The following is a 26,527-nucleotide window of genomic DNA, read 5'->3' as shown; positions in this document are numbered from 1 at the left end:
TCAATGATATTCAATTAAAAATTTAATATAAAATTAAAATAAATTTAAGACTGAAAAGGAATGTTGGAGTCAGTACATTACAAGAATAAGTAAAATAAAATAAGTTGAAAAACTGAGGGAGACCACAGAACGGGCGGCAACAGGTCCAAAGTCACACAGCTCGTCAGGGACAGGATTGAAACCCAGAGCCACCTCACTTTAAAACCAGGCTTGTGGCCCTGGCCCCTTTTCTGGCTCTCACTCAAGGGCTCCTCCAGCTGGGCCCTCTCTGCCCTTGGCTGTCCCTCCCTACCTTTGCTCAGGCCAAAAGAACCTGCTGATAATCCCATATGTCCCCAAATCAACCAGGCCCAGTCTACCCTCCGAACCTTTGCCCACACTCCTATGTGACTTCACTTATCTAAATCTTCCCTGTGCTTTGAGGTTCCTCTCCAGAGCTGCCTCCTCCAGGCAGCCTCTCTGATTGCTCTGGGCTATGACTGCTAATGGGAAGCCCTATCATGGGGTAGAAAGACTAAGGGCTCTGAAGTCAGGCATGTTTGAACCTCATGCTGCCACTTTGCTTTGTGTGCTTTCTGACCAGAGGAGGTGAGTTAACCTTTCTGGACCTTGGTTTCTTCGTGCTGTAAGTGGGAAGTCAAGCCTGACTGAGGCCAGTACAAAGGGGCATTGTGACTCTCCATGCAAATGCTCACTTAGGTCTCTTAATCTGTGCCCTGGCCTGGCCTCCACATTGGCAGTGACTGGGGTGGGGGCAGGAGGGAATGGAGGTGACAGAAGAAGAAGCATTTCCCTCTGAGGGTACCCAGTCCAAAATATAGCTGCAAGGGAAGCCAGCTCAATCCCACCTCAGGGCCTTTGCACTGGCCATTCCCTTCACCTAAAACACAGTTTTTCCAAGTAAATACAGAAGTCCCTCCCTCTTTCCCTTCTGATCTGTGCTTTAATGTCAGCTTTTTAACAAGGCTCTTGCTGACGACTCACTTTAAAATTGCAAGTATTGCCCTGGCTGATGTAGCTCAGTGGATTGAGCACGGGCCTATGAACCAGAGGACTGTGGTTCGATTCCCAGTCAGGGCACATGCCTGGGTTGCAGGCCAGTTCCCAGCAGGGGATGCATGAGAGGCAACCACACATTGATATTTCTCTCCCTCTCTCCTTCCCTTCCCTTCTAAAAATAAATAAAGAAAAAAATTTAAAAATTGCAACTATTTCCCCAGACACTCCAATTCACCTTCCTTGATTTCTTTGTTTTGATAGCATGAAATATGCCTTTCAACTCATTTATCTTGTTTAGTATCCATCTCCCCCACCCAAATGTCAGGTCCTGAGGGCAGAGATTTTTGTCTGCCTATTCATTGCTGTTTGTTCTGTGCCAAAACAGTGTCGGATGCAAATGTTTGCTGAATAAATAGTCAAAAGCAAGAGATCCTGGTGAATACAACACAATATGCAGATGATATATTATAGACTTGTACACATGAAATTTATGTAATTTTATTAACCAATGTCACCCCAATAAATTCAATTAAAAAAATTTCCCCACCCTGGCTGGTGTGGCTCAGTGGGTTGGGTGTAGGCCTGTGAACCAAAACGTTGCCAGTTCAATTCCCAGTCAGGGCACATGCCTGGGATGTGAGCCCGGTCCTTACCTGGGGACACGGGAGAGGCAACTGATCGACATATCTCTTGCACATCAAGCTTTCTCTCTCTCTTTCTCCCTCCCTTCCCCTCTCTAAAATAAATAAAGAAAAAAATGTTTTTAAAGTTTCCCAAGGGTAGTTGGCAACTTTATCACATAAAGTATTGAAAATTAAACATGACTTGGAAAAGCAGCTAATATATAACAGTAAAGACAGCTGAATTGTATTTTTAAATCAGTTAAACTCCTTGAATGTGAAATTGCCCCTTTGCCTATTTTAAAAAAAACAACAAAAATCAGTCTCCAAGAAAGTGAGCCCTCAGAACAGCAAGTGGCTGCTGTAACTGGGGAGAACAGAGATCTGCAGGAAGGAGCCAACTTGGGAGGGATGAGGAGGGTTTGGTAGGCACCAGTTTGGGGAGATGGCAGTCCAGGTGGAGGAGCAGCCTGGGCAGAGGTACAGTGGCTGGAAAGCTTGAGCAGGAAACAGTGGGGACATCGGGTCAGCAAGGTGTAGCAGAGAGGAAAGGAAGGGGCAGTGGCCAGAGGATAAAGGGGTACACTTGAACCTGTGGGAGGTGAGGAACTATGGAAGAGTTTTGAACAGAGAGGACTCTGGTCACGTGGAAGCTGCTGAAAGAGTCTGATGGGTAGGGGATAAAGACGCAAGGGCCCAGTGAACCAGCAAGGCTCTGGGGGACAGAAACCTGAGGTTGAGGGACAGCAGAAATCTCAATGGCCTCAGACTCACCTCTGACTTCTTAAATCGAGCCCGGAGAGTTTTCATGGCCAATATCCAATGTTTCTCCTCAACCCAGGCCACCTGGGAAAGGCCAAGGGGTGAAGGACATCAGTCCTGGTGAGCAGGAGGGGCAGCAGCCTTCCCCTCCTCCAAAGGACTGCTTCCTCCTCCCTGGGCCATCCTGGCCCCTGGAGCAGGACACAAACACGCCCCATCTCCTCACTGCTGTGTGTCCTTCAGCAGGTCACTTGCCCTCTCTGAGTTTCACATCTTTCATCCTTAAAGTGAGGAGGATAATCCCCTTTTGCCAACCCATGGTAAGTTTTCAGTGGGGTCCATAGCACAGGGTCAGCAAAGAGTAGGTGCTCAAAAATGCACTTCACCAAGCAGATCAAGCTTGTTCTGGTCTCCAATCTTTTAACTGTGCAGTTATTTCTCCCCCAAATACCTTTATTTTTCCTTCCCTGATGAACTCCTAGTCATTCTTCACACCCCCATTTCAAAATCTCATGTTTTTAATCTATCTGCTTTGCCTTTCACCAATAGGCAAAGCTCTAACTCACCAAACTGGGTTTCCCCAGCCCTAGCTGGGTCCTTTCTTCCCCAGCCATGGCTTCACAAGCTCAAAGTGCCTGGGCTGGTTCTATCATCTTGAACAGTAAAGGGCTCTTTGAGACTCTCAGCATAGAGGCATGTTTCTTGAAAAGTCAGAGCATCCTTGCAGCTAAGTCCCCTTATACCAGCCTAGCTTCTGGGTGAGAGCATGGAGGAAAGTCATTCAAGGTGGGTGGAGTCTGGGGCCACGGTTATATGCACACGTTTGCACACACGTGCACAAGGTGTGTGTGTGCATGCCTGTCTGTGCACCTTTGCCTGTTCCATGTTCCATGCATGTGTAGGAACAGGCAGGTCAGGCAGGGGTCTCTTGGAGGGAATGTTTTGCTAGATGTGTGGCTCAGGATTCCTTCCTATGTCTGAGCAGAATTTCTGTGAAGGTGTGTCTTTCACCTGCCCCTTCACCTGTCGACCTGCCCATGATTCTCTAAGACATCCTTCCTTCTACCTACCCACTCACCTGTGCACCCATCTTCCTATTCTAGTACTTATACATCCACGCACCAACTCAACTGCCCAACTCTTTTTTTGGTCCTTCATGCACCCTTCAACCATGCTTCATTCACCATGCAACCACCATCTACCATCCGCCTGTCCATCCATCCACCCATTCACCCAGCTATGCACTCACACACACATCCAACACCCACCCATCTACTCATCCATCCATCCTCATCCACCTTTCACTGACTTACTAATTTTCTATTCAACTATCCACCTACCTGCCAATCCACCCATTCACTCTTTCATCTACCCACCCCTCCATCAACTGCCCATCAGTTCACTCATCCCTCCAATCTACCCCATTCACTCAATGTACCTCTTCACTCACCACCCACTTCATCCTTTTTCTTTGCTCCTGTCTAAAGAATTCAATCACACCCAGAGAAGAGTGTAATAAGAGACCCAAGAGAGGATTCCACAGGTTGTTGACCAGGTGGGAATATGTGGGCTTGCGGCAGGGGAAGCGCCCTCATCTAGGGAGCTGCTTCCCGAAGAGGTGATGATATATAAGCAGGGCCCGAAGGTCAGGCAGGTTATTAAGCAGCAAGAAAAGAGGGTACATACCCTAGACAAGACCAAGGCTGAGAAGTGCATGCATGAATATGTGTTGGTCAGGGTGCTTGGGTAGCCCCTCAGTGTGGCTGGAATATATACCAGCCCCTCCTTTCTCCCACATGCCAGGGCTCAGGGGCAAGGAGCCCAAGGTCCTAAAAGGAGCCCCCATCCCAGGCCTCCCTTCTCTTCTGCCTCTCCTACCTCCTGTAGCTCCAGTGACTCCAGCACCAGGCCACTGTGTTCACTGCTGGCTCCGGTTACCCACTTCCAGCTGGGCCGCCAGCTCGTACCAGCAACTCCGTACACTCAGCTCTGACACCTGATCAGCTCTGAGCGGGCGGGCGGGCAGCAGCCCCAGGGGGATCGGGGATGAGCTGAAGGAGGAGGCAGATTGGCAGCGGGGCTGCCTGTTGGCCAACGGGATCTAGTGGGAAGACACCAACTTTTCCCCTATCATCGCTGGACCAACTTCCGTTTCTGGAATGAGCCACTCTCTTCTCCTCCCAGCCTTTGCACTTGCTATTCCCTCTGCCAAGAGCAGTCTTTCTGTACCCTGTATCACCCCCAAGTCGCTCACTCTCCCTCTCACTTCTACTCACTCTTCGGATCTTTGCTACATCATCCTCTCCTCCAGGAAGCCTTTCTGGGTGCCTCCAGGCTGTGTCAGGTGCCTCATCTGAGTTTCCTCATCGCCAGGTGCCCTCATTGCACCTCAGCCTCACTAACTCACCATTGCCCAGTCACCGGCTTGTGTCCATCATCAGCCACAAAGTGCTACCTTTGTTCTTCAGTGTTTCCTAAGCACTGACGAAGTCGGTGCTCAACTCCTGTTTCTTAAATGAGTCCCAAAGGCCACCAGCCCCAATGGCCCTGAGCAGTTTCTCTATCCTCTTGCTGCAGTCTGGACTTGCCCTGCTGAGTGGAGATCATCATCCACCTGAATAATATTCAGATTACTTACAGTGGCTTCAAAGACCCTCTCTAGCGAGGCCTCAAGTTGCTCCCCGCCACAGGTACCCTTCACTTGTAACTTTATAAACTTCTGAAATGTGCAACGGAAAGAACGTTAGACTAGAAGCCAGAGTCCTGGGTTCCTTCTCTCCTACTCTGTCCTCAAGGGGGTTGGGGGTGAAAAAGGAGCATAAGTTTACTAATTTATAAAAAGGGGAAATGGTTGTGTCCTTCGTTTTAGAAGTGACTGGAGAACTCTCATGTGTTCTTTAACTTCCCGCCGGGTCACAGCCCCTTTCCCGACCCACACGAGCGTTTAGAAATAGGCCGGCTTCTTTCACCAGCAGTTAAAATGGCGCCTGTGGCGTCAGTGACAGGCGCATGCGCCTTGGGGGAAGTGGCCTGGCAGCTCGTCCTTCTAACGTGTCCCACCCCATTTCCGGCGGAAATGGCCTCAACAAGGGAAACTTTATTGTCCCCGGTGGAGCGGCAAGAATGTCGGTGAATTACGCGGCGGGGCTGTCGCCGTACGCGGACAAGGGCAAGTGCGGCCTCCCAGAGGTGAGTGCGGCCAGCGTCCCTAAGGCTGCGCCTCTCAGGGAAGCGGTCCAGTCAGGGCCGGACGGCAGCGGGGCATTGTGGGACTTTTAGGAGGCATCCAGGCTAGACAATGGGAGGGACTTCCCAGTGAGGAGGGGGTGGGAAGTGACGCCCCTAGCGCGCACTTGGCTGTGAGCAAGTCCAGCCTCAAGTTGGAGGGGGCTGACACGAAAGGAAGGGCCCGCGTCGGCGAAGCACTGAAGTTCTGATGCGGGAGCGAAGGATGTAGTTTTAGGCGGAAGGCACTGCAGGGGCAAAGTCAGGGAGGTAGAAATAAACACGGTTGGAGAACAGATTAAGACGGAGAAGTTTCTCGAGTTAGGCCAGAACGGGCCCCAAATGACAGCCTGGGAGGTTGACACTTTATCCTGCTGATGATGGAGAAAGGTTTGGAGTTGGGCAGGAACAGCTCCAAGGATGGATGTACTGGATGTACCGTATTTTGCTGTGTATAATGCGCATCCGCGATTTGGTCCAAACTTTCAGGGGGGGGAAAGTATTTTGTTTTCATTTTAATCAATTTATTTATTTATTTGTTTGTTTGTTTGTTTATATTTAGATTCTTGTTTTTTGTAGTATAAAATTTTAGTATTTTGAGCATGTTAAGGTACAAGAAATTTTATGTAACAAGTAGTTACAAAACACAAGAAGAGATACAAGGTATTTCAGGTACTACCCATACATAATGCACATCCTTATTTTCCCCTAAAAAATCTGGGCAGAAAGGGCTCATTATACGTGGCAAAATACGGTTGTTATGTGTCAGAAAGGAGAGCTTTCTCTCCATTCACTGAGACTTCGGGCTTGTCACTTCCATTCTGGAGAGAAGTCTTCCCTTTTGTAAATTTGGGAAGGTTGCCTTTATTCCATAAAAGCTCGTCCGTTCATTCTGAGTCAAGGCACTTATGGAGTCAGGTGGTATGAATCCCTCCAGAGGCCCTGCTCCTCTCCTGCTCCTATGGCTTTAGCCCTCAGATATTTATTGAGCACCTGCTGTGCACCAGGCACTTTCTAGGTCCTGGGACCACAGCAGGTAACAAGACAGACAAAACCCCCTCGTTCCAGTGGAGAAAGAGAGAACCAGCAAATAAATACAAGAAGCGAGATGGGAACTAAGGAGGAAAGTACTAAGGAGAAAAGTAGAGCTGAGGGCTACATTGATATCAGGGAGGCACCCCCGAGACGGCTTTTTTTGGTGTTTTCTATTGTCATAAAGTACACCTTTCATACGCTGTGTCATCTTAATGTACATGTAATTTTTTTAAATATATTTATTTATTTATTTATTTTTAGAGAGTGGGGAAGGCAGGGAGAAAGTAAGTGAGAGAAACATCAGTGTGTGGTTGCCTTTGGCCCACCCCCAGTCAGGGACCTGGCCCACAAACCAGGGCTGTGCACATAATTTTTAGGTGTATATTCAGTGGCATTAAGTATATTTATGTTGCACAACCATCCCCACCATACACCTCCAGAACTTCCTCATCTTCCCAAGCTGAAACTCTGCCCTCATTAAACTCTTAACTTCCCCTCCCCCAGCCCCTGGCACCCACCATCTACTTCCTGTCTCTATGGATCTGACTCTCCTCTAGGGACCTCGTAAAGTGGAGTCACACAGTATCTGCCCTTTTGTGTCTGGTTTATTTCATTCAACAATGTCCTCAAAGTTCATCCACATTGTAGCATGTGTCAGAATTTCTTTTCTTATTAAGGCTGAATAAAATCTATTTTCTGGGTGGACATTGAGTTTATCCATTCATTCTTTGGTGGATACTTGGGTTGCTTTCATGTTTTAGCTATTGTAAATAGCCCTGGCTGGTGTGGCTCAGTGGATTAAGTATCAGCCTATAAAGCAAGGGGTCACTGTTTTAATTCCCAGTCAGGGCACATGCCTGGGTTGTAGGCCAGGTCCCCAGTAGGGGGCGTACAAGAGGCAACCACACATTGATGTAAATAATGCTGCTATGAACCTGAGTGTACAAATGAAGTGTCTTGTGAGCCAGGACCTAAAGGAAGTGAGAGAGGGAGTCTAGGAAAAGAGCATTTTGGGCAGTAGGCCACAGAGAGTGGGGAGGACTGGGGCTTTTACACTGAGGAAGGTGGGAGGAGGGCTGTGAGCAGAGGAGGGGCGTGATGACAAACTGCCTTTTCAGATTCACTCTTCTCCCCTAGACAAGGTGGGGCAGTTCAGTCTGTGGCTAGTGGCCTTGCTTCTGTGGGACACATTTTGACCACTCCCCTTGTGCTCTCACACAACAGATCTTCGACCCCCCTGAGGAGTTGGAACGGAAGGTGTGGGAGCTGGCAAAGCTGCTTTGGCAGTCCTCCAGTGTGGTTTTCCACACAGGCGCTGGCATCAGCACGGCCTCAGGCATCCCTGACTTCAGGTCTGTGGGTGTGGAGGGAAGTCGAGGCAGGACCAGTGAGCTACCCAGGACTTCCCTATGAGCTGCAGAGGCCCAGGCATTAGAACCCATCCAGTTGCCTTGCCACTCACTGCGTTCTGAGCAGTTCTGAGCATTCTGAGTGATCTTTCCACCCCTTCAGCATGTGGAATGGGAAAGATCCCTCCTCTTTGGACTTGTATCTTTAAGTCACAACCAACATTTCACTCACCCCATTGGCCAAAACTTGATCACCTGACCATGCCTAGCTACAGTGAATGCTGGGAAATGTAGTCTTTCATCTAGGCTCACTGGGCATAGCTAAATATTGTGGCACTGTTACCCCAGAAGATGGGAAGAATCAGTTAGCTCTACGCTCACTTGCAGATATTTTTCTGTCAGACCTGGTCTGAGTCTCCTCACCCGAGAATGTGGGTTTTAAACCAAATAATGTCTAAACCACCCTCTGCTTCAGGCAGCCTGTATGATAACAATCTTGTAGCTGAAAAGCAGAGTTCTTTTTTTTAAATATTTTATTTATTTATTTTTAGACAATGGAGAAGGGAAGGAGAAAGAATGGGAGAGAAACATCAATGTGTGGTTGCCTCTCATATTTCCCCTACTAGGGACCTGGCCCACAACCCAGGCATGTTTGCTGACTGGGAATCAAACTTGTGACCCTTTGCTTCACAGGCCTGTGCCCAGTCCACTGAGCCACACCAGCCAGGGCCAGAGTTCTTCAACTAGTGGCCCCCAAGTGACTCCTGTAGGTGCTGAGTTTGCAACCCTATCACAAAGGGCAGGCCTATTGCACTTACAGTGTCTTTCCAGGGCCTCTTGGGTCCAGCAGCAGAAGAGTGGGTTCCTTAGAGGAATGTTAGAATTCTAAGGCATGAATCTCCCAGCCCTTCCAGACCCAGCCCCTCCGACTCCCACTGTAACCCTCAGACCATTTGCATTTCTCCAAACTCACAGGCTGTGGCCAGTACCCCGGGCCTTTGCTTGCCCCTTCTGCCTGAACTGCCCTTCCTCTCACAGTTCAAGAGATGGCCCAGTCTCCTCCAGGAAGCCTTTCCATACTTCCCACACACAGCCCTCACCACCTCCACTGGGCCATCCTAGCCCATAGGACATAGGGCTGAAGGGTCTGTGTTCACCTGTGTCTGCCCTACAAGATCAAGGACTCCTCAAGGGCAAGGCCTTGTTCCTCTAGGGCCCCACCATCACCCAGCATAGGGCCAGACAGCAGTAAGTGTTGGTCAAATGGAATAATTAACTTTTCGTCTTGGTGTGCACTCTTCTCTCTCCTTCCTTCCATCCCTCAATCAATCTCTCTCCCCTCTTTCCCCCTTTGTCTGTCTCACTCTCCCTGTCTTTCTCTGTCTCTCTGTCTCCAACTCTCTGTTTCTTTTTATGTCTCCCTCTTTCCCTGATCGCCGAATTCTCTCTGTCTCTCTGCATCTCTCCCCACATGCCATCTTTAGGGGCCCCCATGGTGTCTGGACGATGGAGGAGCAGGGCCTGGCTCCCAAGTTCGACACCACCTTCGAGAGTGCACGGCCTACACAGACCCACATGGCACTGGTGCAGCTGGAACGTGTGGGCCTTCTCCAGTTCCTCGTCAGCCAGAACGTGGACGGGCTGCATGTGCGCTCTGGCTTCCCTAGGTAACACCCAGCTGCCAGCCCCGCTTAGCCCTGGGCAGGCTGTCCCTCTCTCTGGGCCTCAGTTTCCTTATTTGTAAAATGGAGGTTGATGTGGCGATACAGCAAGGCCACAGGGGAAGAGCTCCTGACACTTAATAGGATTTTGCAAAGCAGAGCTGTCATTGTCGGGGTCTCCTGGGCATATCTCAAGAACTGGGGTCCTCTTTTCCAGGTCCCAGGGCAGCTGCAGAATCTCCCTTGAGGTGAGGAGAAGAAATTGGGAGTGGGGAGGAGGGTGGTCAGGGTCTAGTATCTGCAGTTGCATTTTAATACTCCTCCTTAAAACTTTCATACTGAATGTACACACGGGACTGGGGCAGGAAGACTGGTTCCTTAACACCAAGTGCGTCCCCTCCTCACCCGTTTCCCACAGTCCTGCCCTTGAGGACGACAAGGGCCCACCCCAGTCAGCTGTTCACACAAGTAGCCAGACCCTGCATGGGCAGGGGATGAGGAAAAGCACTGGTCTCTGCTTCTGGAGGAGAGTGAGGCAGCTGCCCCCTGCTCTTCTCAGATGGGCCCATACTCCAGCCCTTTGGCACAAAGTTTCTCCAGGAGTCCGGCAACTTTTCTGACCTAGAGATATCACTAAAACCTTCATCCACCCAGACATGGACACACCTCAGAAAGCAAGACCCCAGCCTCCCTGGCTTGGTGACTCTCAGGCCCTATTCCAGGCCGTAACTAGTGGGCATCTTGTTATCTCTCCAATCAGAGTAATTCACTAGATGAATGACTGCACACCTAGCCCTCAGGGCCTGTATGGATGGTTCTAGAAAAGAAAGCACACATTTTCTCATTGCATAGCAAATAGGCTTCTGTGGCCCGGGGCTTTTATAGGAACACAAATCCAGAGGAGTCTGTTCCGCACACACCCACTGAATTGAGTTGGGGCGTGTCGGTGGAATGGGAGTGGAACAGAGCCACCCGCTGGTGTGTTCCTTTCCAGAGATGGAAGGAGTCCCTCGGGGGAGGAGCCGGGAGTGTGTTCAGGGATTTCAGTGCCTCCAGTTTCCTAACTGATGGGCTTTTCGGCAGCCCCCTTGCCTGCTGCACCCAGGCCACCCCAGCACCCACTGCTCACGTCACAGTGGCACCAGTCCGTGTGCGCAGTGGGGAAAACGCCAATCCCTCCTCACTGACTGGGCCACGTGCAACGACTTAGTGAGCGCCTACTGCACACCATACACAGTTTTAGATGTAGGACAGAGCGCACCAGAGAGACAGTCCTGCTTTCCTCACTTGTACCCTAGTGGGAAGCAGACCGGCAGAAAACAAGATAAGTAGGCAGATTAAACTGTATGTCAGACGGTGATCATTGCCACGGAAGAAAAGAGGGTTGGGCAGGGAGTGGGGCTGTGGGGAGTTGCACCTTTTAACAGGGAGGTCAGGTGGCTGTGACACCTGAGCAGGGACATGAAGGAGGTGATAGAGGGAGCCATGGGGAAGAGCCTTCTAGGCCTGATCATTGTTCCCTCAAACATCCCGAGTTGAGTTCAGTCCCATTTCACAGATGGGACTGAAACACAGGTTAAGTGACCTGCCCGAGATCACATAGCAGGAGGCAGCAGAGCCAGGAGTTGACCTCCTAATTCCAGAGCCCACGCTCCAGGGCCACCCACCTCCTCAACTTCTTCCTTTGCAAACTGAGTCCTTCAGACCTCTAGCCCCATCAGGAGGCCCTGCCACACTTATAGGTAGCTTTTATGAATGGAATGGGCTACCTTTGTGTGATGGTGAAGTCAGCTGTGGGGGTTAATGATTCATTAGGTTCAGAGAGGTTGGGCCACCTTCCCGGGGTTGCACAGCTGGAGGAACCAGAAAGAGGGAGTCAGTGGGTCCCATGGATGAGGGGTTTGGGAAGGCTTCCTGGAGGAGGAGGGCTTGTCTTCATACCTGAAGCCTCAGGATTCGGAGAGCTCACTGTACCACCCAACCTCTTCTCCTGCAGGGACAAACTGGCGGAGCTTCACGGGAACATGTTTGTGGAAGAATGTGTCAAGTGTAAGACGTGAGTGTCATGGGAGGGTGTGAGCAGGCAGGCTGTGGTAACCCAGGCCCCCAGCCTGTTTTCTGTCACTTCCCAGGTTGGGATGTGCAAAAGAGTTGCATCTGAGACTGAGAGACTCAGGGTGGGGGGTAGGACTGGGGTCTGATCCTCGAGGGCGGCACGTCTTCCTCCTGGGGAGGTGCATTCATTTCCTGTGGCTGCCACAACAAACAGCCACAAACCAAGTGGCTTAAAACAACAGAAATTTATGTCCACAGTTCTGGAAGCTAGAAGTCCAAAATCAAGGTATTGGCGGGGACACGCTTCCTCCAGAATCTGGAGGGGCAGACCCTTCCAGCCTCTTCCAGCTTCCTCTGGGTTCGGACCTGCCTGGGTCCCCTGGCTGTAGATGCCTCACTCCGACCTCTGCCTCTGCCGTCACATGTCTGTCTGCTCTGTGTCTCCATGTCTCCTGTCTCCATTCTGAAGAGTCTCCATTCTGAAGAGGACTCCAGTCACGTTGGATCAGGGCCACCCTATTCCAGCATGACCTCATATTAGCTCTTTTTTAAAAAAAAAAATATTTATTGCCCTGGCTGGTGTAGCTCAGTGGATTGAGCTCGGGCCTGCGAACCAGACAATCGAGGTTCGAATCCCAGTCAGGGCACATACTGGGTTGCAGGCAGGTTCCCTGCAGGCCAGTTCCCAGCAGGGGACGCATGAAGGCAACCATACATTGATGTTTCTCTCCCTCTCTCCTTCCCTTCCCCTCTACAGATAAATAAATAAAATCTTTAAAAATTTTTTATTTATATTTAGAGAGAGGGGAAGGAAAGGAGAAAGAGTGGGAGAGAAACATCAATGTGTGGTTGCCTCCCACGTGCCCCCCAATGGGAACCCGGCCCGCAACCCAGGCATGTGCCCTGACTGGGAATCAAACCGGTGACCCTTTGCTTCACAGGCCCGTGCCCAATCCACTGAGTTACACCAGCCAGGGCTCATCTTAGCTCTTTACATGTGCAACACCCCTCTTCCAAACGTAGTCACGTTCTAAAGTACCAGGATCAGGACTCCAGTGTGCCTTTTCAGAGCACACAGTCCAGCCCAGGACAGGCTGTGACAGCTGTGACCCAGCTCTGGGAAGGCTGAACCAGAGTCCCTCCTGGAACAGGTGGGCTTTGGGTGTATCTCTCCCTGCAGGGAGACGGCCTCACAGGTACGGCTGACCGTGGGGACGTCAGGGGCAAGTAGCGTGGTCCTGCCAGCACCTCCTGCAGGTGGAACCGTAGAGACCAAGGCGTAAGGGGGTCCCCCACTTGTTTTTTAAAAAATGTTTTTCTCCCAGTTTATTTTGAAAAATTTTTGAGCCAATGGGAAACTCACAAGAACCATATGAAGAACTCACACTTAACCTAGACCGGCAGTGAAACTTTCCTGTAAAGAGCCAGGTGGCAAATGTTTTCAGTTCTGTGGGCCAGGCTGTTTCTGTCACAAAGACTGGCTCTGCCATGGTAGCGAAAAAGCCTCTGTAGACAGCGCTTAAAGGAATGGGGATGACCACGTGACAATAAAACTTTACTTACAAAAATATACCCGGAAGGCTGGATTTGATCCAGGGGACCGCGATCCAGGGGACCGCAGTGTGCTCGCCCCGACTGAGGTTCCCCAGTGTCACCTTTTGCCACAATTTGTTTTCCTTTCTCTCCCTGTGTTTCCAGTATTTGCTGTGTTCAGGAGTAAGGGGAAGACTGACTTGTCCTTTGCCCCCAAACCCTTCAGACATTTGTCTCCCTCCAGTTTCAGCATTCTCTTCCACCCCCACAGTGCAGTTACTAAAATCGATGTCACGTGGCGGTTCAGTCTGCAGTCCATATTCCCAGGCTCCCACTGTTGTTGTTTTTCTCCTGGTCCGAGATCCGAGCCAGGGACACACTCTGCATTTCATTGTCTCGTCTCTTTAGTCTCCTTTGTCTAGAACAGTTCCTGACCTTTCTTTGTTTTCCGTGCTGTTGACATTGTGAAGATGTTTCATGGAAGGCCCCCCTGCCCCTCATTCTGAGCTTGTTGGGTGGGTGTTTGTGCTGACATTCTAGTCATGTGGTCCCCACTTGCCTGGGAAAGTGAGAACCCCCCAAAGCAGGAACCACTGGGTGGGGCCGGAAGGTGGGAAGGTGGTGGCCTTCACCTGCCCCCACCATTCCTCCTTCCTCCTCCAACGTAGGCAGTACGTCCGGGACACTGTCGTGGGCAGCATGGGCCTCAAAGCCACTGGCCGGCTCTGCACAGTGGCCAAGGCAAGGGGCCTGCGGGCCTGCAGGTGAGTGATCCCTGTCCATGCCTTGGAGCCCCAGGGAGGTGGCAGGTCCCCATACTGACCATCCCCCAATCCTCACCATCGCAGGGGGGAGCTGAGAGACACCATCCTGGACTGGGAGGATGCCCTGCCCGAAAGGGACCTCACTCTTGCTGATGACGCCAGCAGGTCTGACCCCCAGATAAACTCAGGGTGGGGCCCACAAGGGAGAGGGGCAAAAGCACACTCAGCTTCAGCATGGGGCGGGGGCTCCAGCTCAGAGGTACAGTCAGGAAAGACTTCCTGGAGGAGGCAGCGGAAACCCACTCTGGGCCTTGATTTCCCTGTAATAATGGCAGCTACTAGTCCTCTCACACACCTGACCCTGGGCCAGGGGCTTCGCAGACACCATACTCACAAGGAAACTGAGGCATTAGCAAGGTGCCTCCTTTGTGCAGCACTACCCAGCCAGCATTCTAACCCAGGAGTCCAAGTGTGGAAGGGCCTGCCCAGCTCAGCAGCTCCCCTCTGCCAGCAGGGTAGGGGGTGGTTCCAGTAGAAGGGAGGCCTGGCTCCCTGGGGTGCACCTGGGCAAATAGCAACAGGGTTTGAGATCCCCTCCCCCCCACTGTGGGGCAGGAGTTGCCTAGAGACTCAGCCCAACCCTGCCTTTCTCCCTGTCCTAGGAATGCGGACCTGTCCATCACGCTGGGCACCTCACTCCAAATCCGGCCCAGTGGGAACCTGCCCCTCGCCACCAAGCGCCGTGGAGGCCGGCTGGTCATTGTCAATCTTCAGCCCACAAAGCACGTACGTGCTGAGCCCATCCCTGACATTTCCCCTGCCCCAAATGAGTCCTCTGCCTCCGCCTGATGACGCATCTCTGCCTCCACAGGACCGCCAGGCCGACCTGCGCATCCACGGCTATGTGGACGAGGTCATGACCCGGCTCATGAAGTACCTGGGCCTGGAGATTCCTACCTGGGATGGCCCACGCGTGCTAGAGAAGGCACTAACACCCCTGCCCCGCCCGCCTGCCCCCAAGCTGGAGCCCAAGGAGGAGTCCCCCACCCAGTTAAATGGCCCATCGCCAGCCAGCCCCAAGCAGGAGCCCACAGCTGAATCCACGGCTCAGCACAATGGTTCCGGGCCTGTGAGCCCCAAAAGGGGGCAGCTGGACAGTCCAGCCCCCCGCAGGACTCCTAAAAGGGTGAAGACTGAGGTGCTTCCCAGCTGACCAGGGGGGCTGGGAGGGCGGGGCTTTTTTCTTCTTCTTCTTACCTATTTCACTTTATTACTTGCCTCTGCCCTGAGGGAGGAGACCTCAGAGCGCTGAGAACTGTGCTGCAGGCCCTTCGGCAGACTTGCTGTCCATTGGGGCTCTTTAGCTCTAGGGGCCTCTGGCAGGGCCGGGGAGGAGCAGTGCTGGCCAGACCAGGAACTTCTAGCTGACACCGCAGGCCCCCGCTCCACCCTGCCTGGCTCAGGACATTCTGGGGAGGCGTGGCTACACCATCCCTCAGTATGGGGCCCAAACAGGAATTAACTCTGCACCCTGGGCCCTCACATCCTGCAACCCCTGCCTCCCTGGAACTGCCTTCATGGCCCCCCGCAGGAGGGAAGGGAGACAGACCTGCCACTTAGGAGCTAACCCTCAAGGTGAAACAGACAACAGAGGTTGTGCCGCCTGCGGGCGCGAAGAAGGCAGGTGGGCCGGCCTGGCTTCCTCTGGCCTCCCAGAAAAGTCTTCAGTGCAATAAAAGCAGAACTTTTTGCATCAGAATCTGTGTTTAAACAGCCTTGCACCAGAGACAGGTCCCAGTCCCTGGGAAGGAGTTTGTGGTTCCTTCGTCCTCTTGGACGTCAGGCTGGGCTTCCGTACAATCCAGGCTTGGGGGTGAAGGAGGGCAGTGCCAGCTGCTGGCATTCTGTAAGCCTTCAATTTGTAATTATGTGCCTATTTGCGTGGTTTTTAAATACTCGCTCTTCTTACTAGGCTGTGAGCCAGAGGAAAGAGGCCACGTCCTTTGGTCCTGATTGTAGCCCTTGGGCACCTGTTAAAAGCTCAGGCACAGCTGGGTTCCCCTCCCCTCCCTAGCTGAAACCTTAGGCGGTCCCTTCACTTCCGGTAGCTCGGTCTCTTAATGGGTAAAATGAACAGGGTGGGCAGCCCATCCCTCCTAGAAAACAGCTCCCCAGCTCCTCCAGGGGTGCTGGTGACATCAGGACCTCAGCTCCACCCGCTGCTGCTCTCCATGGTGCTGAAGATGTTCCCGGCGCCTTGCCGGCCCCTGCTCCATCTTGGATGCCTGAGGACCCCCGACCTCACTCCCCAATTCCAGGCTGGCCCAAGGACCCCCATCTCATCCCACCATCCCAGGCTGGCCCAGCTCCTCCTTCTGAGGGTTTCCCCAACCTCAAACTCCCCAGACTCCAACTCAGCCCTCAGCCTATTCCGCTTCCACTCCAGTCATGTTCTGTCACAATGTTTTATTAAGGATCACAGCAGTCTCAGGGAAGGTGGGAGGTGGCTGTGGGCCACGGCCATCATGAAGCTCAGAGCTCAGCCAGTGCTTAGGGGCCAGGGTCCCTGCAGTCTGACCACCTCCTCCTCCATGCGTGGGAGGGGGCGGGGAGAAGTCTCCAGGCAGGGCCACCGGTGTGGCGTGTTGTGCAGACATGCCTGTCTGGGTCTGTGGGTCACTCAGTATGTGTCTGCCTGTTGCCTTCTGTGCCTGCGCCTGTGTGTGTGTTTCTCAGGCTTTGTGGCCTTATGAGCGCCCTGTGTCTGAGCATCAGTTTCTGTCTGTGTCGGGTCCCTGGGTGTGTAGCCGTGTTTGTGCGTCTCCGTCCTGGCATCTCCGCAGGGGTCTGCCTCACCTCCATCCCCTTGCCTGTCCACTGCAGCACACTGCTGCAGTGCCCCTGGGTGGAGAGGCCCGGGGGCACGTCCAGGTGGTGCTCACAGCTCCTCTCCCACCTCCAGCCCCACACGCCCTGGCCTGAGTGCTGGCTCGGGTGAGGCCCAGTCCAGCAGGGTGGCCCGGCTCAGGTCCTCTGTCCAGTTGCCTGGGACCAGGGTTGACTTGTCCAGTTCCTCTGTCAAGTTGTCCAGAGCCAGCATGTCCTGGGATTCCCAGTGAGCCCTGGGGCTTTCCGGAGACCCTTCCTGGGGACTGCCAGCCTCGGGCTGGGGTCCCGGGGCCTTGGAACTTGGCATGGTGTCAAGGGCCACACGGGAAGCTGCATCGTTGTGCAAAGTTCTGGAGAAAACTGAACAAGAGTTGGGAGTTCATAAACGAAGGAGGGGGGAGGCTGGTGTCCCTTCTTTCCCTCCAGCCAGGGAGCAGTTGCAGGAGTGCTCTTCCCGCCTGTCCTGGAGGCCCAGCGTGGGGACTTGGGGAGCCAAGGGGACTGTGCCCACAGCGCAGCCCACAGTGGACCCTGAAACCATCCTTGTCTACCTACCTCGCACAGGTGCAAAGTCTCCAGGACTCTCAGCTTTGTTGGAGGCGAAAGGGCTGATGGAGGGGAGGACGATGAGGGCGAAAGAGAGCAGCAGGACCTGCCAGAGATGGGGGTGGAGTCACCCCATCTCTCCACTGCCCATGTGAGCACACCCATCTCAGCCGGCAGGGAAACTGAGGCCGTAAAGACTGGATTATGCTTCAACTGGAGCTCAGGCCGTGTGATTCACATTCACCTTCCCCCCTCCCGCAGGCGGGTCTGCCAAGGTCAACGACCTCTTTTATCCTGGGGGCCATCAGACCGAGGGTAGGACTCACAGCTATGCAGGTGCCAGCCTGGGCTGACTTGCTGGTGGATTGGAGCACAATGGCCTGGAGTTTCTTCAGCTGCTCCAGGAGGGACCTTAGCAGAAATGAGCAGCCTTCACTGAGCCCATCCTGGGTTCCCATCCATTTCCGGGATCCCGCAGCACAGCTGATGTCTGAATTCCCTCCATCCCGCAAGGCCCCACTGCTCTTACCAGTCTCAGACACTTCTTCGTTTTGATAAATCTCCGTGACATCGCCCCCACTTCTCTGCCACTGTAACTCCCCCATCCAGGCCTCCAGGACCACCAACCTGGACGCCTGCCCAAGCCTCCTCTCTGGTCCACCCCACCACTCACCCTCCCCCGACACACCTCCCTCTCCTGCCCCCACTCAGCCACCAGGGGATGCTTTTCAAAAGCAAACAGCTTCACCCAACCCACTCAGGACTCCCACCTCCCTCAAGTCCTCCCTGCAACAAAGTCCTGCACAACCTGCCCTGTCCCTTCCTTGCCCTCACCTCCCTCCTCTCTCCACTTTGCTCACTCTGCTGCAACCACACAGGCCTCCTCCCTATTCCTCCAGGGTGCCAGGCACTGTCCTGCCCCAGGATCTTTGCACAGACAATTCCTTCTAAGGATGCCTTTCCCCCAGGTCTTGTAGCTGGAACTGAAAGGTCGCTGGTTCAATTCCTAGTCAGGGCATGTGCCTGGGTTGTGGGCCAGGTCCCCAGGTGGGGGCAGCGTGTGAGAGGAAATTGATAAATGTTCTCTCACACATCAATGTTTTTCTCCCTCTCTTTCTCCCTCCTTTCACCTCTCTCTAAAAGTAAATAAGTAAATCATTTAAAAAATAAAATAAAATAGCCCTTCACCCTGCTTTATGTTTCTTCCCAGCAGCTGTCACTATTTGTGTGATCTTTTATATATTTTCATTTGTCTTGAGTATGTCTCCCACTAGACTCTGAATTCTTTTCAGTGGAGGGACTAAACTTCTTTGTTCACTGCTGTGGCCCCAGTGCCAGAACTATGCCTGATGCAGCTCAGGTGCTAAGTGAGGTGAGTAGATGGACACGCCCTTGGGTGGGATTATGTGCAGCACCTGGCACCTGTGCTCCAGCCTCCAGCCATTCATCTCCACCACAGCAGCTTCCCCCCAGGAACTCTTATACACCCTTCAAGGCCCCAGATCCAAATCTCCTCCCCTATGTAGCCAGCCCCCTTTCTAGGTGAAACCCTTACCCCCTGCTCTGTCCTGCCATCACAGAAGATGCCCCCCGCTACTGTCCACCTCTCCTGCTGGGGATTTGGGGGCTGGCTTCCCGGGTTGGACCAAGACTCACAGGTTCTGCTTCTCAAGATGCAAGACTTTCCTCTGAAGCTCCTGGTTCTGGGCAGTGCAGGCTGACATCCTGGAGGGACAATGTTACAGTGATATGCAGAATATGACGGTCACCAACTCTCCCAATCGCAGATTCCTGTGAGGCCCCACTTTATGGGCAGGGAACGCAAGACCAAAGAAGGGAAATCCCTTGTTCAAAGTTGTCCTGGCAAGTCTGAAAGAGTGAGCCCAAGTCCGCCAGGTTCCCAGCTCCCATCTCCACATTGGTGTGGGGGCTTCGCTCCAGTGTGAGCCCCCAGGGTTGGAACAGAAGGCAGAAAGTCAGGCTGTAATGCTTCCAGAAGGTGGAATAACAGGGTGGCTGGGAGTCCGAGGAGAACCAAGGTACAACCCTCCCTGCAATCTTGAGCCATCAGCTCTCTGGCCTCAGTCTCCCAGTTTTTAAGACAGTGTTACAGTGACCTAGTTCACAGGGTGGTTGGGAGAACAGCATGAGTTCAAGCTGACTAGGGGCTTAGTAAATTGCATTTGAGGAGCAAGACAATGATGATTGTTCCACCTGGGGTGCTGGGGTCCAGACTGGGGACCCCGCCCTTCCCACCTGCATCCATCTGAGAACAGGGTCATGGCCCAGACCACTCAGCTGTGGAGCTGAATGACTCTGGTAAGGGCATGAGCATGTGTCCATCCTCCTATTGCAACCAGGGCAGAGGAGAAATCCCCTTACTGAAGGGTCTTCCTTCTACATAACTCGCAAGATAAAGAAGAATTAAGTTATAGGAAACCCAGGGTGCACACGGAAATGACAGTAATACAAATGAAAACATGCAAGATGCAGCTTAGGTGATGCTGAGGGGGAAATGTATTGCCTTAATTCAGCTCAGTGAGGTAAACATGCCCATCTAAAAACTACCAAACAGCCCTGGCTGGTGTGGCTCAGTGGACTGAACACTGGCCTGTGAACCAAAGGGTTGCTGGTTTGAGTCCCAGCCAGGGCACATGCCTGGGTTACAGGCTAGGCTCTCAGGAGGGGGTGGGTGATAGGCAACCACACATTGATGTTTCTCTCCCTCTCTTTCTCCTTCCCTTCTCTCCAAAAATAAAATCTTTAAAAAATAATAAATAAAAACTAGCAAACAAACAACAGCATAGACTCTACCCACAGGAAAAAACGTCTAGGAAGGACATAACAAACTTAGAGTAGAAATGAAAGACCTAGAAAAGAAAAATACAGCTGCGTGGGAGGAAAAGCCAGAAATCCACTCCTTGCAAAGAATAATAAAATACACAAACTTCTGGCAAGACCGATCAGGAAGATGAAAGAGAAAGAGAAGGTGCAGATAAACAAATGAATTATTAAACAGGTTCAATGTAGACAGTTCAGAACTTTAAAAATAATAGGAGAGAAGTATAAATCATTTTATGTCAATAAAATGACATAAAGTATAACACCCCAGAAAAATGTAACATCCCCACGCAGACCCAGCCATAAATAGAAAACCCCAGCAGACCTGTAACATTCCATAAAGCCACGCTGAGCAGTCACAACAGCTCTGAGGACCAGTGATCCCAGAAAAGGACAATTAACGCTCCCATCACCCCATGACCTGGCACGGAACCAGGGCAAGATGCCTAATAATAACCTCCCCCTTTCTTGGCACCACATATTCGAGGGGATAAAGGGACCCTGAAACCCTTGCCCTGTGTTCTCTCCACACATATTCCTATCCTTGCAATTCACATGAAGAAACGGTGTCTCCTGGAGAGCGATGAAGACTCTCCTTTGGTCAGGCCCTAAAAACTGCAACCTTAGCGTCATCACAGTCTTCCTCTGGGCCCCAGTCTCCTCCCCGAGTGTGCAGTCCTGAGACCCCGTCTTACCGACTTTCCAGGCCATCAATGTATTCCTTTTTCTTTTTCCGGCTTTCTTGGGCCGACTGTTTGTTCCGGATTTTCCGGCGGATTTTTTTCAGCACTCGCTCCTCGTACTGCAGAGTGACATGGGAAGCAGGCTGAGACAGGCTGGAGGTCAACTCTGTTGTCTGGACCCCACGACTTCACCTTATTTTCTTCTCACGGGAGGCACTTCAGACGCAGACACCTGAAGACCAGCTTTCCTGCCCCTAAATTCTGGCAGTTTCCAGGAGGGTCCTGGGTCCTGGTAATCTATTCCAGGTGTCTATTCGCAGTTAGTGACCAAACTTTGCGTATGGTGCAATTGCGCCACCTTCTGGTCACATCTGAGAATAGTGCTTTTCATAGCACCCGCTGATACCAACACTGTCTTTCAATTGCAATAACAAACTCAGGAGGTGATATTAAGTGAATAGGCTGGGTGGGAACTTTGGCTAGATAGGTCCCACTAAGTTGACTTTCTGGGTGATTTTTTTACTCTGGTGACAGACACATCCTATCATTCTAGTGTGGGAGGCCTACAGGGGAGGCTCATGGACAGCCAGCTGCAGGAACGGGGAGGGACTCCAAGCCAGGGGTCGAACTCACCTTGGTGAGGGGCAGCTGGGTGGGCAGTGTGATGCCTTCTTTGGCCAACAGTTTCTTCTCGTCCTCTGTCAGCACCAGCTCCTGGCAGTGTCCAGTCCCAGGTCTTAACAGGTGGGGGGCTGCCAGGTGATGCTGTTGCTGTGGAAGAGCCGGGGGAACTGTGTTTGGGGCGGGGAGAGACAGCCTCTGGGAACTGAAAGAGGCATCAGATTTGAGAAGCCTGAAGTCCATCTGCTGCAGAGGATGCACTGGCGCTGGGGCTTGAGAGCCCGGGACACAGTCCTCTGACCCAGCAACTCCACTTCCAGGAACTGACCCCACAGATACCCTCACACATGGGCAAAAGGATGGTCACACGGGGTTCTTCCCTTAACAAAGACTCACTAGACAGCTTTTAATAGTCGCCTACTACATTCCAGGCGCCATTCTGGGCTCTGCGCATTCTTTGTAATACTGGCTGCAACAGCAAAGGATCGGAAGCAATGAAAATAAATATCCAACAAAGAGGTGACAAGTTAAATAAGACATGGCCCATTTGGACCACAGAGTATTACGCAGCTGCGAAAAGGGAGGGGGTCTCCGTATCATGCTACAGAGGAAAAAAATTAAAGGGGCAAGCCCTGGCTGAGTGGCTCATTTGGTTGGAGCGTCTTCCCGTGCACCAAAAGGCTGCGGGTTTCACTCTCAGTCAGCGCCCACACCTATAAATAAGTAAATAAAAGTGCAAAACATGGTTACATGTGGCATGCTACTTTTTACGTTAAACTTCTTAAAGAGAAATCTCTTTGGAAGGAAGAAGCAGAACCCATGTGGGAAGCCGGGTGCCTGAGCAGTGCCAAGAGGGGGTGGCTCTCTCCACCTCCTCGTTTGTACCGTTGGAACTTGAACCGTGTGGGTGCCTTTCCCTACTCAAAACATTGGACTTAAATTATTATGAAACATAAACACTAAAAATGAAAGAATCTTGTCATCAAAACGTCTAAGTCTCAGCAATAAAGGTGGAGATTGGGGCAGTATGTCATTCTTTGGATCAAACTCCAAGTTATTGTTTAGCTCATCCATTCTCCCTCCAGGGCCCAAGCCTCAGTGTGTCTATCCATAAAGTGGAGATAAGGTCCCCCACGCCCCAAGGTTGTTGACATCTAGAACAGTGACACTGAACACAATGCATTTACAGAAGCCGGTCAGCATTTCCAAAGCCTTCATTCTCCTTTCCCATCCTTCAAGGCCTGCTGGGGGGGGGTTCACCTCCTCCAAGCTGTCCTCTGGGGACCTGCCATGACTCTCTAGATTCTCTCCCTCATTGGTACACTTCCGGTTTTCCCATCCTGACCATGAGGCCCCAGACGCTGAGTACACAGCTGGTGCTTAACATGCATCTTTCAAGCTGGGAGGGGCATTTCAGTCTTGTCTAGAGACTGTCAGATAACTTTTGGTATCAGGTAAACTGCAGTCCAAATCCTTCCAGGCCACTGACTTGCTGTATGACTTTGGGCTTAACTTCTCTGGGCCTTGACTTTCTCATCTGAGGAATGGGGACACTAACTGGGTTGTCAGATCTGGTTTACAAGTACTTGAAGCCTTGGCAAGATAGGTGGCCCTCAGTCAGCTTGTAATGGGAACAACAGGCCCACTGGCCCAACAGACCAGCCCAGGGGTAGAGCCTGCAGCAGCTGTGTGGCTTAGGACAAATTAGTTAACTTTTCTGTGCCCATTGCTTCACATGTAAAATGAGCATAATATGAACCCAATCTTCAGGGTTGCTGTGAATTAAAAGATGATGCGTTTAAAGCATTTAGAAGAGTGCCTGGCCTATAGCAGATGCTAAGTAAGTTTTAGGCCTGTAGGTTGATTTGTTGTTTGTTTGTTTGTTTGTTTGTTTACTAGCTCTGCAGTAGAAGGTGTCCCAGCTTAGGAGACAGAGAACTCAAGGAACCCAGGACTAGAGCCCGAGGACTCATTTGGGTGTGACCCTAGACAACCCAGACTTTGTCTGTGACTCAGTTTTCCAGTCTCTGAAATGAGATGGGGTGTTAGGGCTCTGTGAACCCTGGGGGCTCTCCCAGCTCTGAGGGTCGGGAGTTGGGGGGTGCTGCTCACCAGGTCCCCACCACTGCCAGAGAGGAGGAGGTCTTTCACCGTGAGGTTGCAGCGCTGGGGTGAGTCCGCCAGCTCCGTCTGCTTCTCAGGACAGAGGCTCGTGTTCCACATTTCTGACCAGGGCAGATGGGGACAAAAACAGGCAGGAGTCAGGTGGGGGGCCCTGACCTCTCAGCTTCTACCTGCCTCCTCTAGCAAGGCTTCCGGGACTGACCCCCAATGTGCTAAGGCCTCTTGCTACAGCTTGGAGCCCCAAAGCCTGGATTGAAGGGGACAGCCCTGGCTGGTGCCTCAGTCCCCGTCAGCTGTAAGATAGGAACCCAAACTCATCAGGACATTATCAAGGGCCCTGCTGCCAAAGCAGGAGAGAGCAGCTGTTATCACACAGGATTATAGACTAGGTTTGCAGCCAGCCAGGCCTCATCTCCCTTTGGGGCAGGGACCAGGTCTGATTCACCTCTGGTTTCCTCCCACCTAGTGCCACTGTGAGCTGCTCTCCAGAGCACAAACTTCAAGTCAGATAGCTCCGGATTCTAATCCTGACTGGGCAAAGCTGTGTGACCTTAGGTAAGTTACTAAACCTCTCTGAGACTCAGTTTCAACTCTCCAATGGAATTTATAAGAGCTTCTACACCTTTGCAAGGCTCAAAGAACAAAGGACACCTTGCTGGGAGTGTCTTCTGCCCAGGGCCTGCCCCGAGAGCCTCGAGGACTAGGACCCAGGACCTCACTCACTCTCACGGAGCGTCTACTGTGACCCTGGCGTGGGAGGCACAAAGATGAGGCTACCAGCATGACACCTGGTGCTGCAGCCAGCCTGCCTGCCAGGGATACATCCCAGCTCTGTGGCTTTGACTTCTTGTTTAACCTTGTGGGGACTTAGTTTCACCATCTAGAAAATGGGCCCATGACAGGATCCATCTCAAAGGGTGGGCATATGTATAACAAGGTGAGGGCAGTGAGAGAAGTCACAGAGCTCACCCAGGTCTATGGCCACGGAGGCCTCGAGCACTTGGGCCACTGGCCGAAGCGGCCTGGTGGGGCTGTGAGGGACAGGATGGTAGGAGGGGCAGAGCCCCTTGCCAGACTCCGAGAAATGGCAGCCAGCCGGGATGGTGACTGGCCTGTTGTGTGGAGGGGTATCTGGCAGGTCGGAGGGCAGATCTTCAGAGATGCCGCTGTCACTGGCTGCAGGAGACCAGAGAGGAGAGCTGGGTACTGAGTCTCCAGAACCCAAGATACAGTTGAGGAAATCGTCAGTGTCCGGGGCTGGCAGGACCTGCTGGAGGAGGTAGGCATGAAGGAGGTCTGAGCTTTTCTCCAGATGGCTGTGTGACTCTCAATAAGCCATTTACCCTCTCTGGGCCTCACTTGTCCTTTCTATAAGACGAAAGGTTTGTGGGGCTTGAACACAACCATGTGGCATAGGAACACCATCCAGCCTGGTTAAGGCATGCGCCCTGAGTTTGAGTTTGGACCCAAACCCAAACTGCTGTGTGACCCCACACAAGTTGCTGCCCCTTACCGGGCCTCAGTTTCACTTCTAAGACACCAGTGCTGCCTGCCCATTGGGGCAGCTGAGAAGTTCAATGCAATAATGTGCTTTGCTAAAATTACACGCCGTGAGCCGTACATGCTACGGAGCTGAGTGGAGTTCTGTCTGCAGTGGGGGCCTCACCTGGTCCCCGACATGGCTCCAGTCCTCGCCCAGATCTGCATGTCTCAGAATTCCATCCTGACGATCAAACAGGAGATCCAGGAGCTCCAGGCTGCTGAAGGGGCCCACAGGGCAGGTGGAGGAAGCCATCTGGAGCAAGGACGGAATGGGCATGAGGGCCCTGCAGCGCCTCTCCTCCCCTTCCCACTTGCATACCACCCCAGGTGGGTCCAACTCGAGTTCAATTTCTGCTCAAGCCCCAGGTCTGCTTTCACCCCCAGATCTGTGCTGAGGGGCCAACCCAGAGATGCCCAGGGGAGAAGAGGCAGTTTCTTTAAAAAGTGCTAAACAGCCCTGGCCAGGGGGCTCAGTTGGTTGGAACATCGTTCTATACACCAAAAAGGTTGCAGGTTCTATATCCCTGGTGAAGGCACATCCCCAGGTTGTGGGATTGATCCCCAGTCGGGGCTGATACAGGAAACAACTGACCAATGTTTCTCTTTCACATTGATGTTTCTCTCTCTCTCTCTCCCTCTCCCATTCTCTCTCTCAAATCAATAAATACATCCTCGGGTGAAGACTAAAAAAAAAATGCTAGACAGATGTACACACAAGAATGATCAGCCTGGTCCCTCCCTCAAGGCTGATGAAATTGGCTCTCTCTTCATTCCTAGCCTGCCCCTGTTCCCCTCCTGAGAGGTGGGGGTCTAGAAGAAATACAAGAACAGCCCTGGATTGGAGGCATGCTTTTGGTCAGTGCTCTCTGGGCCTCAGTCTTCCCATCTGTGCAATGGGATGGGGGCTCCTTCCAACCCTGGAAGCTTGGGGAGGGTTTCCTGGCATAGACCCTTCCTCCCTCCCTCCCTCCCTCCATGAACTCATATAGGGCTCACCTCTCCAGCTGCTAAATCTCCATTCATGAGCCCAGCCAGCTCTGCTTCCAGCTATTTTCTGTGTCTCTGATCCGTGGAGGCTCACCCGAAGTCTAGTTCCTCTCTGTGGATCTGTCACCACCTGCAAAAGATGCTGAAATAGCTCCAAGGAGCTCCCAGCCCAACTCCAGCTGCTGATTGGGGGACAGGCAAGATGGACAGGGTTAAGGGCCAGTGATACCAGGGCAAGCTGGGAGGAGGGGAGAGAAGACCCGTTATCTTGATAATTTATGCTTTTCCGGC

At 52.3% G+C, this 26,527-nt stretch overlaps 2 protein-coding genes across 5 annotated transcripts; one reads left to right on the top strand and one right to left on the bottom strand.

The window, feature by feature from the left end:
- Positions 1–5,465: 5,465 nt before the first annotated feature.
- Positions 5,466–15,756, top strand: SIRT6 (sirtuin 6). 3 transcript variants are annotated; one of them, XM_037165277.2, is made up of 8 exons: positions 5,466–5,570; positions 7,866–7,993; positions 9,475–9,657; positions 11,648–11,707; positions 13,908–14,003; positions 14,088–14,168; positions 14,666–14,789; positions 14,875–15,756. In XM_037165277.2, exons 1-8 carry the CDS (start codon positions 5,505–5,507, stop codon positions 15,214–15,216), a joined length of 1,080 nt encoding a protein of 359 aa, XP_037021172.1. In that variant the 5' UTR covers positions 5,466–5,504; the 3' UTR covers positions 15,217–15,756. The 3 variants fall into 3 exon arrangements, with proteins under 3 accessions (XP_037021172.1, XP_037021175.1, XP_037021174.2); XM_037165279.2 differs by lacking the exon at positions 7,866–7,993 and adding an exon at positions 9,869–9,899 and having other exon boundaries at positions 5,494–5,570; XM_037165280.2 differs by lacking the exon at positions 7,866–7,993 and having other exon boundaries at positions 5,488–5,570.
- Positions 15,757–16,426: 670 nt separating this feature from the next.
- On the bottom strand, positions 16,427–26,372 carry CREB3L3 (cAMP responsive element binding protein 3 like 3). 2 transcript variants are annotated; one of them, XM_037165275.2, is made up of 10 exons: positions 26,246–26,372; positions 25,374–25,502; positions 24,677–24,977; positions 23,696–23,808; positions 21,596–21,733; positions 20,975–21,081; positions 19,095–19,163; positions 17,765–17,849; positions 17,448–17,544; positions 16,427–17,252 (listed from the first exon to the last, which is right to left on the bottom strand). In XM_037165275.2, the coding sequence occupies exons 1-10, from the start codon at positions 26,270–26,272 to the stop codon at positions 16,942–16,944; spliced, it is 1,377 nt and encodes a 458-aa protein (XP_037021170.2). In that variant the 5' UTR covers positions 26,273–26,372; the 3' UTR covers positions 16,427–16,941. The 2 variants fall into 2 exon arrangements, with proteins under 2 accessions (XP_037021170.2, XP_037021171.2); XM_037165276.2 differs by having other exon boundaries at positions 24,677–24,974; positions 26,246–26,366.
- Between the last annotated feature and the right edge of the window lie 155 nt (positions 26,373–26,527).

Source organism: Artibeus jamaicensis, unplaced genomic scaffold, assembly GCF_021234435.1.
Source record: "Artibeus jamaicensis isolate MK-2021 breed Jamaican fruit bat unplaced genomic scaffold, CSHL_Jam_final scaffold_537, whole genome shotgun sequence".
NCBI classification, from domain to species: Eukaryota; Metazoa; Chordata; class Mammalia; order Chiroptera; family Phyllostomidae; genus Artibeus; species Artibeus jamaicensis.
The sequence above is the reverse complement of the archived record's forward strand: the minus strand, read 5'-3'. Positions and strand labels throughout refer to the sequence as shown.